Genomic DNA, 13591 nt, shown 5'->3' on the forward strand with positions numbered 1-13591 from the left:
TCGGCGTCGAGAGCTGTCGCACCTCACTTCGGATCCGCCAATTTTCGGCCCTCGTGCCGGTTCTTTTAGCCCTATCCGGACAGTTTCTTCACGAGTGGGTGAAGCAAGTCGTCAGGACCATTTCGATACCAATCGTACACCAATACTCGCCCGGGGTGGCCCAGGAGAGTTTTGGAAAGCCCTTGACCACGCCGTGCGCCGACCTAGGCCTATCCGGCCTAGCTCGAGTGCGGCCGCCCGCACGCCAGCGCTCAGACGAAGGGACGACCACCCGGCCGCCCGCCGCCGCCTCGTCGTCCATCTCCCGGCTGCCCACCGCCATGGAGATCGCTGTCCAAGGACAAGAGGTGACCCCCGAAGCACTTTCCGATGCTTCCTGGCAGACGCCAGGCCTCCGCGCCCAAGAGCAACGCCGCGCAGCGTTCCGCCTCGCCGCCGCCGACACAGCTAAATCGCCGCGATCGAAGCAGGCAAGTGCTTCGCCTCCTCAGCCCCGCCGTCACGCTCCACTCCCTCGCCTCCCGGCCGACACGATTCACGTCGTCGGCCGCCCCAAAACCCCCGTCGACCTCACCAAACTCCAGCCTTGGCATTTATACACCGCCTTGCTGCAAGCAGCGAGCCTGCAAGACCTCCCGCCTGCATCTTGCGACACGGTGCGGATCCACCCGGTCAACAACACCTTTACGCTCAGCGTCGTGGAATCGGCACGCGCTCAAGCCTACCTCCGCATCACCTCCCTCACGGTGTCCGGCACCACTTTCACCATCCACCTCTACGCCCCACCGCCGGACGACGCCCTACGGGGCATACTCTACCACGCCTTCGACGACTTCACGGATGAAGCCATCCTTGACGATCTCCAGGCAAGCAATCCTGCACTTTCTATTGTGCGTGCCCGCCGTATGGGCAAGACTCCCCACATCTTGGTCACCCTCACGGTCCCTAAACTACCCCGGTGGATCTTCTACCATGCAGTCCACCTTCGCCTCCTCCCTTTCCACAACAAGGTGGAGGCCTGTTTCAACTGCCGCTCGACTGGCCACCGGAACGACGTGTGCCCCAAGCCACAGCAGGACAGGTGCCGTCGTTGCGGCGACATTCACCCCCCACCGCTCGAGGGCTCGCCCCCGACTTGCACCCTCCGCTGCATCGTTTCCAACGGGAATCACTCCACGCATAGCTCCAACTGTAAGCACCGCTACGTGCAGCGCCCTCAACCCCCGAAGCAAACTGCACGCGGTCCTCCGCCGCCTACGCCCTCCAAGTCGACCAGTGAATTCCCGCCCCTCGCTCCAGCGGCGCCCAAACCAGCCTCTAAGCTGGTTTGGGATGACGTGGTCGACGTGGTCCCGCGGCCCCCCCGGCGCTCCCTCGGCGCTCCCTCGGCGTCCTCCTCGCCGCAAGTCGTCGCACTGCAGCAGGAAAACGCCTCCCTACGACAGCAGCTCACTGCACAAACCGCTCAACTTGCGGCACAGAAGACCCAAATTGAATCCTTCCAAGCCCAACTGCGAGCTCTTGAGGAGAAGCTCGAGGCAGCCATCACGCTCCCATCATGTCTGCCCTCCTCAACTGCCTCCTCCTCTGACATGGATGTTCAGACTTCCGAAGGAGGCACTAGCAAACGCCGCAGACCCAATACCCCCCTTGCATCTCTGCACTTTTCCGAAGAGGTCCAGGCAGCCATCAAGACGACCCTGGTGGACCTCGAAAAACGATTGGATAGCCGTTTCAACTCGATATACCAGCTTCTCACGGCACAACAAGAAGCCCTCAATGCCATGCGCATGGACCTCACTGCCTATCCCCCCGCCACGTCCTTCCAATCTCTCCAAGAGACGGTCGATAGCGTTCAAGCTTCCATGCTCCCAACTATCTGAGCCAAGCCACCCCTCCACGTCCGCACGACCTCATCCTCTGCCGCCCGACCCTCGCAAGCACCAGCCGAGGCAATACCTTTTCCTTCCGCTACTAATCATGGCTGACCGCTCTGTCGTCACCGTTTGGCAGTGGAACTGCCGTGGTTTTCGCCCCAAGCGTAACCACCTCCTTCTACACCTTCAACAACTGGGTCCCTCGGTCTCTCCTGACGTCATCGTACTACAGGAGACTCACGCCACCATTTCCCTCTCGGGTTACGTCGCCCACAACCAAGTAGCTCATCACCCTCTGCCCCATCCCGTCACGGCCATCCTCACTCGGCGGACGCTCACGGTCAATCGAGCCGATCTGCCCTTCCCTACGGTCTACCATGTCTTTATCGAGGTCCTACCTCAGCGACGTGAAGACCCCTCTCTTTTTATTCTTAATGTTTACACCCTCCCACGCGTCACCAAACACTTGTCGCTCGTTGCTCTGCTCCGTGCCGCTGCAGCGAGAGCAGCCAAATCCCCCCTCCTCGTTCTCGGTGACTTCAACGTCAGGCATCCGGACTGGGGTTACTCCAAGGCCGATGGCCCCGGCACGAGGCTGTGGCAGCTCGCACACGACCTCCACCTCTCCCTGCTCACCGACCCCACGCAACCCACGCGCATCGGCAACAGCGTGTGCCGCGACATCTCCGTACCTCAGTTGTTGCCGTTACGTGCACGACGCGCGCTGGTCCAATACACACCAGTCCCTCGGCAGCGACCACTGCGTCCTCGCCATCCAAGCCCGTACCTCCCCGTGCAAGCCGCGCCCACACGCGACCCGCTATACGGATTGGGATGCGTTGCGAGCCCGCCGGCTGCACTCTGCCGCCCCCGACATCGAGGACATTTCGATGTGGACCGACCAGCTACTGGCGGACCTCGACGGGGTCACCACCTCGATCCCCACCACGGAGGACCATCCGGCAATTGACTCCCGCCTCGCCCATCTGTTAGCCGCTCGCACGAGCCTCACCAACCGTTGGCACAAGCAACGTCACAACCGTCGCCTGCGCCGCCGCATCGCATACCTCGATCGCGAGATCGAGCATCACACAACTGTGCTCGCCCGCCAACAGTGGGAGCAGCTTTGCTCAGGGATCTCCGGTCAGTTGGGCTGCAAGCAATCCTGGCATCTCCGCCACCTCCTCGACCCTGCTTCCGCCAAGTCAGTCGCTCGGCAACAATTACAACGCGTTGTCCGGGCCTACCCCGGCGACACACCGTCGCTAATAGCAGACCTGGCCGCCAAATACCTCCAGCTGCCACCCCCTGGCACCTCTTCTCCCCCTCTCGCGTCCTACTCCGGGGCCCCCAACCCCGAACTAGATGCCGATATCACGGAAGCTGAAGTCTACGCGGCGCTACACAAGCTTCGCACCACCTCCGCCCCCGGTCCAGATCGCATTCCCAACAAATTTCTCCGAAATCTTGATGCCCCTTCGGTCGTTGCCCTCACTTCGTTCCTGAATGAGTGCTGGCGCTCCGGCAACCTCCCCCAGTCGTGGAAACACGCTCGCGTGGCTTTCATGCCGAAGCCGGGCAAGAAATTCACAATCGAGAACCTCCGGCCCATCTCACTCACTTCGTGCGTCGGCAAGCTCATGGAGCACGTCGTCCTAGCTCGCTTGCAAACGTACACAGACGCTCACCACCTCCTTCCCCACATCATGATTGGTTTCTGCCCCCACCTCTCCACACAAGACGTCCTCTTGCAACTCCACCACGACCTTCTCAATCCGCCCACCGTCTCGGACACTAAGGCTCTCCTTAGCCTCGACCTTCACAAGGCGTTCGACAACGTCTCCCATTTGGTTATTCTTACCGAACTCGCCACCATCAACCCCGGCTCTCGCACCTACCACTACATTCGCTCCTTCCTCGCGGCCCGCACGGCCGAAATCATCGTGGGAGATCTCTCGTCCACCACGTATGCGCTTGGATCTCGTGTTACCCCTCAGGGCACCGTCTTGTCGCTTTCTCTTTTTAATCTCGCCCTTCGCTCACTTCCCGACAAGCTCGACCGTATCCCCGATCTCAAACACACCCTGTACGCGGACGACGCAACTCTTTGGGTCACGTCTGGCTCCGACGGGCACATTGAGCAGACGTTGCAACGCGCAACTGACGTCGTCACAAGTCACGTGCACACGGCCGGTCTCGCTTGCTCGGCGGCCAAATCGGCCCTCCTCCTCATGCGGCCCCCCTACCGGCGTCACCACAAGACGCCTCACCCCACCATCACGATTCACGCCAATTCCACTCCCGTTCCCGTCGTCTCGCATCTCCGGGTGCTCGGGCTGATAGTACAGTCAAACCGCCATAATGCTTACACCATCGACCAGCTCTCGCTTTCGGTTTAGCAAACCGCGCGCATGCTCGCTCGTGTCCGAGCGCGGCGCATGGGCATGTGCGAACACGATCTCCTCCGCCTAGTCGACGCTTTCGTCGTTTCCCGTCTCACGTACGGCCTTCCTTATACTCGTCTTCTCAAATCGGAACGCGATAAGGTCGACGTCCTCATCCGCCGTGCATACAAGACTGCTCTCGGCCTTCCCCTCAACGCGTCCACGGCGCGTCTCCTCCGCCTGGTAGTCCACAACACGCTCGACGAACTGATCGAAGCTCACCGCACCGCTCAGGTGCAACGCCTTCATCGTTCGCCGACCGGTCGCTACATCCTCTCTTCCATCGGTCATGACACCTCTTCTCACCCGCCAGACCTGGTCTCACTAACGCATGCTCTTCGGGCAGCCTTTTCCATCAAGCCGCTAGCCAAGAATATGCTCGCGGGACACCACAACGCCCGTCGCCAAGACCGTGCGGCCACGCTTCACGCCAAGTACGCCGACCACACGACCATCACCTACGTGGATGCGGCCCGATACGCCTCGCCCGGGGACGCCTTCGCAGTCGTCTCCCTCTCGCCCTCCTCGGCACCCTCGGCACCCTCGGGGCCGACAATCACGGCCGCCACCGTTCGAACGCCCTACGTCGTCGAGGCTGAGGAGGCGGCCATCGCTTTAGCCTCCACCACGACCGACGCCAGCGTCATACTCTCCCACTCCAAGCACGCTATCTCCAATTTCGCCCGAGGTCTCGTCTCGCCTACCACCTTACGGCTCATTCGCCCACTTCTACTGGAGGACGAACCGTGTCACATTGAACTGGTCTGGGTCTCCGCCCACTCGGTTCACCCCGGCAACGAGTCGGCTCACCAACACGCTCGAGGATTCGTCGACCGAGCGGTGGGCCCCTCCGCGTCGGACGCCCCGGTGCCGGAGCCCCTGGTCACCTACCACGACATTACCCAGCACTATCGCCTCGAACGGTACGCCTACCCACCCCCACATGGCAGTCTTCCCAAGCGGTCCGAGATCGCCTGGCGTCGCCTCCAGACCCGCACCTTTCCGTGCCCCCTAGTGTATTCGCACATCCACCCTGGTGTCATTGATCCACGCTGCTGCCTGTGCGGCGACGTTGCCTCCTTAAACCACATCCTCTGGGGCTGCCCGGAAGACCCCCCGCCCGCCGACCTCGTCTCGCCACCCCCCACCGACGAACAATGGGAGGCCCTTCTCTCCAGCACCGACCGAGACATCCAAACACGGGTCCTGGCACGAGCTGAAGACTCCATCGTGAAGCACAACCTGGCAGCCTACGTAGTTTAGCCTCCCTTATCCCTTACCCCTTCTAATAATAAAGTTGACACTCACTCACTCACCCGAGTGTCAGAAAGCGCATTCTTGCCAGATTTTACCTTAAACATCACGTTTGTGCACTTTAAGTGCTGTGCGTAGGAGATATTGGGCTAAGAGACTTTCGCTGCTGCCGAAGCGGCTAGCGAAGGCCGCTCTGATTTTCTCGTTGGTCATACATTGACGAAGTAAATGCTAGAAGACTGCAACGATTCCCAGAGTTACTCCCGTGGTTATGAGCGATAACATAAACACGTGGGCTTGTGCGGCTAACATTCGGCTCCAATAGCGGTGGCGCGGCAGTGCTGCCTGGCTAGTGTTCGTATCGTATCGTATCAAGAACTTTATTGAAGTCCTGAGGAGGGTTAAGCCGTTATCGTATCTGAATGAAATAAACATTTTTGGACACACAAGCCTAGATAATTGCACGAACCCCTGACGCCGTAGGCGCAGCAGCGCGATGTCGGAAGTGCACGTCCGAACCATATGATAAAACTGTGGTGGTCCAACCATACGCACGCTTCTCTCATGCCGACGCCAACTACAATGGAGCAACTGTACAAGCAACGCCTTTAGAACGGAATGAGATGTATAACAAAGGAACAAAGGCTGTTTGACGTGGCGCGATTGGAACGAAAACAATCGTTCTGCCGCGCACGTCGCAGAGCGATTTTCCCTGACAGCTTTCACATACGTTTGCGGCAGCGTGATTTCCTTCGCAGCGACGCGCAAGGTTGCCGCCTGCTCTCGAAGTATTCATGCCTACATCGTTAAATAACAGCAACAGGGAAACTATTCAATTATTCGACTTTACGACAGCTTGCAGATGCGGTGAGTGAGACGCTGCATAGCATCGCAAGTATGAGCATACGGCTTGTGCGGCGTCGGTGGGGTGGTTCCGTTTAGTACACTCTACTTTCATTGCTACTATAGAAGCCACACCTTTTTGTCCAGGAGGAGTATTTGCTTTTGCAGAAGAGCAAGCTACTGTTGCGAGTGCATGTATAAGCAGCTGGCACAATTTGTAGCGATTAAGAGGTTGACGACGGTGGCGATCAAGTGGGTGCGTGCCTTATGTTGAGGCGGCGTCTGCTCCCGGCCTGGATAGCGTGCAGCTTGTCCTTTTGAACGAGGGCGGCGGACATGGCATGCGCACCCGAAAAATCGGAATTTATTCGGTTACGTGCGAAATACGCCAGAAAGAAGGACTGGGTGCCACTCACTCTTCTCCCGACGGGCGCCGATTCGTCAAGTCGAGACGCTTGGAATATTGGGGATGTGGAAAAATCAGAATGCTGGAACATCCCACACCCTTCAAAAACTAAAGGGTGTCACAGGAAACGTAGACAGAATGATACGGACAGTGGCAAGAAGCAGAGACGGCCTAACTGAGGGAGAGACCATCAGCCTAGTTCACGCATTCGCAATTAGCCGCATCACATACGCCCTTCCGAATCAGGCCTTGACAAACCAAGAGATCCCACAGGCAAACACAATAATAAGAAAAGCATTCAAAGCCGCCCTTGGTCTCCACGTATGCGCTAGCACAGAGTGATTCGAGGGACTGGGTCTGCATAACACTTTTGACGAGTACGCAGTCGCGACGATGTATGCTCAGAAAGAGCGACTTTGTTCTTCAACTCAGGGCAGGGAAGTATTGGCGAAGTGAAGCTTTGTCCTGAGACCCCAGTATTGCGGAGAGGAAACAGCACATATAGCCCGCAACGTTAGATCGCACATCGTGGTTGCCCCATTTCCCAAAAACATGCACCCCAAGTACCGTCCCGGACGACGCAGAGCAAGTGTAAAGACACTTCACAAATGTTTTGGCATGGGACCGGGAAGCTTAGCTCGTCCTGCGATGTTAATATATTAGTTTAATTCTTCCAAATATTATCCTAAGGTGCATCCGAAGGTTTGTTCCTCTGAAAACTAAGAAACAAAACCCAAAGGCCCCTTTGATGACTAGAGAATTACTGCACATGTCCCGTCATATTTTGAGACTAAGACGCCTAAAGCGGGCGGGTGACATCCATGCTACAGCATAGTTTCATATTAGTAAGGATGAATATCGAGTTAAGTCAAGGGAAGCCAGTGATTTTTATTATAATGTTACATTAACTAATTTATTGCGCAGTAATCCTAGAAAATTCTGGAGCACAATTTGTCCTAAACGTAAGCTCTAGCAATACTTTTATCGTTAACAAAGCAGCCTCTAGTGATCCTAAACTAATCGTCACAGCATTTATCGAGCATTTTCAATGTGTTTTCACAATAGGCAACCGCGATATTCGTCCTTACAGCAGTGATGTGTATCCCCCTATTGAAGAGGTCTTTGTCTCGGAGGAAAATGTTCGTAATATGGTCCTGAACCTCGATACAATAAAAGAGTTGTGGCCCAGATTAGATTCCTAACACTCTTCTGCATCGTTATTCTCTTTGTTGCTGTCGCTGCCTAACGCTCATATTCAAGAAATCAGCAAGTATGTGCAGCTGGGCTAGTTGGTTATGATTAGCATTATGAAACATACTTAGCGATATACTTTCTAGTACATTGGGCCCTTTCTCCCCTCCTCTTTTATGTGCAAACCCTTCACCGGCGTTCGTGTCGTCTTTCTCTCCTCGTCCTTGTCCAAATGTGCGCTGGAACTATGTTTCATAATAAGAAATCACTATCCGCTAGTATAGTCCCTTCGGCATGGAAAACAGCAATAGTTATTACGTTATATGAATCTGGCGACAGAAAACGTTGAAATATAGGCCGATCTCTCTAATATCCTACTCGTGCTACACAGGCATATTTCAGACTAACTTGTTAATAACAATATTTCATCTAACGTTCAACATGTTTTTCGTCGTGATTACAGTACTACCATTCAATTGATACAATTTAGTCACGGCATTGTTTATGCGCTTGGTTTAGGTTACCAAACTGATGCTATCTTCATTGGCATCTCCAAAGCTTTTGATACAGTTACTCACTCCAAACTTTTATGCAAGCTTGACTCAATATTTAACCATCCTTCTGTCATTCGCTGGGTTGCATGTTTTCTCACCGGCTGTTCATAAAGCGCTTATTTTAGGAACACCGACTGTTCTCCCGATCGCACAGTGTGCCGCACGGTTCCGTCCTGCCGTGCGTCACCTTCGAGGGGTTAACATACGCTTACACGCGGACGACTGCGTGCTTTATCAAACTGTCATCTCACCTGATGATCATATTCTTTTTAACGATTCCTTTGATCATTTCTGCCAATGGTGTAAAACCTGGCAAATGACTATAAATTTTAAGAAAACTGTGTACATATAATTTGTCGGCGTATGATTCCGTCCACGTTTTCTTATGCAGTTAATGGTTGCGCACTGAAAAAAGAATGCCTGAAGATAAATACTTGGGTCTCTGTTTTACTAATAACACGTTTTGGTCGCATCATATCAATTATATTTGTAATAAAGCCCTTAAAAGCTGGGCTACTTACGGCGTTATCTGCGCGCAGCTCCACTAAAAGTTAAAGCAATCGCTTACCAAACAGTTATCCGTCCATTTTTGGAGTATGCCTGTGTGGTGTGTTATTATTATTATTATTATTATTAACTTATTTTGAAAACATATATATATTTAACACAAAAGGGTAAGCGAGGAGCAGGCTGGCAACTGCTACCGGAAGGGGCACAATGGCGGCCTACTCTTCAGAAAGGAGGTCACAGCAACACAGAAATGGAAAATAGGAAGGAGACGGGGAAAGAGGAAAGAAAGAGCAGCAGGACAAATCTAAAAGAATAAAGTAGAACACACAGTAAAGATCACAGAAAGTAGGGCCGGTCACTGAAGGTCACGCAACTACAAAATGGTAAATAGAAGAAATAGTAGCGACGCTACAAACGTGAACCTAAGTTAGTTAAATCGAGAAAGGTAAGTAGAGGGCGATGAGCCTGATGACACCGAGACGCACAACCAATGAGGTACAAACATTCGTCCAGTGTCGCACACCGCAGGTCACGGAGATCATAGTCGGTCACCAGCGACATGCGCTGCGCACTGAAAGCGGGAGACTCCAATACCAGCTGCTCAAGTGTCTCGCAGCAGCCGCATGACGTACACGACAGAGTGGCCACACGTCCTTGCCTGTAAAAACGGTGGCGCTCGTTCACGCAGCCAACCTTCAGTTTGTGTAGCAACGCTCTAGTCTGACGAGAGAAGCCTCTACCGCGAATTCGGGGCGGGAACGTTCCATTTGCGACGTGCTGGTTCGGATGCTGCTTGACTAGGTGTCGACGGATCAGCAGACGAGCGTCATCAAGCTTGCACAAAATTTCAGGACAGACAGAGTGGTTATGAGCGCAAGTAGAACGAAAAAACCAGTCAAAAACACAAAGTACAAGAGGAGAGGTTCACAACTCTCCTCTTGTCCTTTGTGTTTTTGACTGCTTTTTCGTTCAAATATGTACCAACTGGCCCAGATTTCAACCCTTCCGCAAGTTGAAGCCAGTCAATCAGCCTCTTTATTTCTGGCGATTCCTACGTGTGAAGGTACACTGAACAACGAGAGAATAGAAATTCCGCAGTCCTGCAATACCCCACGTAATTAAATTTCGTTTGCAGAGTCAGTGATGCTGCGCATGACAGCTAAATCTATCTGACTGCATTGCTACGTGCTAAGGGCAGCGTGGCAATCTGTAAAGACGGCAATATTCTATGTGGTTAACTACTCTTTCACGTATTTCATTGCAACATTAATCGCTGCTAGCTCCGCAGTTGTTAGCGAAGTTGGATGACGTATTTGAAAGATACGTCTTCCAACTCGAAGGGCAGAAAAGAAGCTGCAGAGGCGCTTTGACCGTTGCTGGGTACAGATGTGTTTGTGACTACTTGAAAATAACCTGGAAATCTTTCGAACATGTGAGACTGAGCCAATTATAATGTTTCCGAAAGAAGCATATCATACTTTTTGTGTATGTCGGTGATTGTGAGGTAAACGGGGAATACGTGTTTCGTGATATCTTTTGGAGGCGGAGGTGTAACTGAAGCAGCATGTTCAGAAATGTCAGGGATATTCATAAATAATGCCGCCATTTTTCCCATGCGAGAAACTACTAGAAACAATTTACTTCTCATCCGAATATGTTAAGGTGAATGAGACGATCAAGTTTAGTTTAAAAGTTTAAAATCCTTGGAGTGTATTTTTCATCTAATTTACATTAGGATGCCCATATTAAACATCTCTGCGGCTACCGGTGCTATGGCACGTTGCCGCACGTTTCTACCTGCGAGAGCAAAACTTCATATATAGTGTGGCCTCTTCTTATCGTACATAAATTAGTCTTACCTTGTCTGGGCTACAATCATCATCATCATCATCATCATCATTAGCCTGGTTACGCCCACTGCAGAGCAAAGGCCTCTCCCATACTTCTCCAACTACCCCGGTCATGTGCTAATTGTGGCCATGTTGTCCCTGCAAACTTCTTAATCTCATCCGCCCACCCAACTTTCTGCCGCCCTCTGCTACGCTTTCCTTCCCTTGGAATCCAGTCCGTAACTCTTAATGACCATCGGTTATCTTCCCTCCTCATTACGTGTGCTGCCCATGCCCATTTCTTTTTCTTGATTTTAACTAAGATATCATTAACTCGCGTTTGTTCCCTCACCCAATCTGCTCTTTTCTTATCCCTTAACGTTACACCTATCATTCTTCTTTCCATAGCTCGTTGCGTCGTCCTCAATTTAAGCAGAACCCTTTCCGTAAGCCTCCAGGTTTCTACCCCGTACGTGAGTACTGGTAAGACACAGCTGTTATAAACTTTTCTCTTGAGAGATAATGGCAACCTGCTGTTCATGATCTGAGAATGCCTACCAAACGCAGCCCAGCCCATTCTTATTCTTCTGATTATTTCCGTCTCATTATCCGGATCCGCCGTCACAACCTGCCCTAAGTAGATGTATTCCCTTACAACTTCCAGTGCCTCGCTGCCTATTGTAAATTGCTGTTCTCTTCCGAGACTGTTAAACATTACTTTAGTTTTCTGGAGATTAATTTTTAGACCCACCCTTCGGCTTTGCCTCTCGAGGTCAGTGAGCATGCATTGCAGTTGGTCCCCTGAGTTACTAAGCAAGGCAATATCATCAGCTAATCTCAAGTTACTAAGGTATTCTTCATTAACTCTTATCCCCAATTCTTCCCAATCCAGGTCTCTGAATACCTCCTGTAATCACGCTGTGAATAGCATCGGAGAGATCGTATCTCCCTGCCTGACGCCCTTCTTTATTGGGATTTTGTTGCTTTCTTTATGGAGGACTACGGTGGCTGTGGAGCCGCTATAGATATCTTTCAGTATTTTTACACACGGCTCGTCTACACCCTGATTCCTCAATGCCTCCATGACTGCTGAGGTTTCGACTGAATCAAACGCTTTCTCGTAATCAATGAAAGCTATATATATAAAGGTTGGTTATATTCCGCACATTTTTCTATCACCTGATTGATAGTGTGAATATGGTCTGTTATTGAGTAGCCTTTACGGAATCCTGCCTGGTCCTTTGGTTGACGGAAGTCTAAGGTGTTCCTGATTCTATTTGCAATTACCTCAGTAAATACTTTGTAGCCAACGGACAGTAAGCTGATCGGTCTATAATTTTTCAAGTCTTTGGCGTCCCCTTTCTTATGGATTAGGATTATGTTAGCGTTTTTCCAAGATTCCGGTACGCTCGAAGTCATGAGGCATTGCGTATACAGGGTGGCCAGTTTCTCTAGAACAATCTGCCCACCATCCTACTTGCAAAAGCTTACTTGCAAAATCTTACTTCCAAAAGCTGGTAACACTTCAAAGGAAAATCTCTCGGTATATAGAGAACGTTAATGGGCTTTCACCAACAGATAATATATTTGTGCACCGGAGAAACCTTGTGGATAAATTATACGAAAATAGACTACTAAAAACAATTTACTTCTCATCCGAATATATTAAGAATTTTTTGACATCCCTTGCTCAGCTAGAACTCTGAACTCACACAAAACATACTACACGAAACCCCGAGGTATGGAAGGTACCATGGTTTCGAAACAGTTACAGCCTACAGCCCTTACCACATAATATACCGACTGTACTAAACAAATATAAGCACACAGCTACGCTAAATACAAATGGTTTGCCCGATTACTTTCCTTATAGCGACACGTAAGTATATTGCATTCCAGCGTAAAATGTTATTTTTATGCATACGTGCGATGCGTAATGTTTGTTGTGTATGAAGCCTTCTGTGTATACATCATGTGAGTCATACTGCCATGTAAGGAACCCTGGGCCTCCTTCAAGCTGCTTCGAAAGCTCTTTGCCCAGGTGTCCCTCCAGTTCCTTTTGTTTCTGGTAAATAAAATTGATGGGTTGATTGAAAGAGCGATTTACCATTTGGTGTGCTATGGAATCCACACAGAATGTGGAAATGGTTTAGAAAAAGGCTATCAGGTTCATGTACCGTCGATACAATAGCAGCTTTTCTCCGTCTTCCAAATTTTCAGAGTTAAGTGTAACTACTCTCAGCATCCGTCGCAACATAGAATCACTGAAGCTTTTGCACTTACGTAACTCACCAAACACTTCTTCCCTTAGTACATACATAAAATTTACTGAACCTTTCTCATCTAGGAGGTATCAGCATCCTAATATTGAACCTCTTCGGCAACGAACTGATGCGTTTAAATATAGTTTTTTTTCTCTTTAACAATTGAATATATATCGGAACTGGTCGCCTCGTGACATTCGTTTTCTTCCAATGCGCCATTTTTTGCTTAGACATCAATGTTATTGATCTATACTTTTGTTGTTTTCTCTCTCGCGTGCTGCTTACTTCGCATATTTTTGTACGATATACAACTGTATAATTCCCCAGTACTGCCATAGCCCTAAAATGGCTGCAGTATGTAAAAAATAAACAAACAATACATAACTTTCGTAAGTCTTCGCAAGCCTATATTGCTATAT

The 13591-nt window shown here is 51.2% G+C and overlaps 1 protein-coding gene across 1 annotated transcript; it reads left to right on the forward strand.

Moving 5' to 3' along the window:
• The first annotated feature begins 1980 nt into the window (after positions 1 to 1980).
• LOC126529726 (uncharacterized) lies at positions 1981 to 4276 on the forward strand. The gene is made up of 3 exons (XM_050177220.1): positions 1981 to 2565; positions 2621 to 3455; positions 3558 to 4276. Exons 1-3 carry the CDS (start codon positions 1981 to 1983, stop codon positions 4274 to 4276), a joined length of 2139 nt encoding a protein of 712 aa, XP_050033177.1.
• The last annotated feature ends 9315 nt before the right edge of the window (positions 4277 to 13591 follow it).

Source organism: Dermacentor andersoni, chromosome 9 (assembly GCF_023375885.2).
Source record: "Dermacentor andersoni chromosome 9, qqDerAnde1_hic_scaffold, whole genome shotgun sequence".
NCBI classification, from domain to species: Eukaryota; Metazoa; Arthropoda; class Arachnida; order Ixodida; family Ixodidae; genus Dermacentor; species Dermacentor andersoni.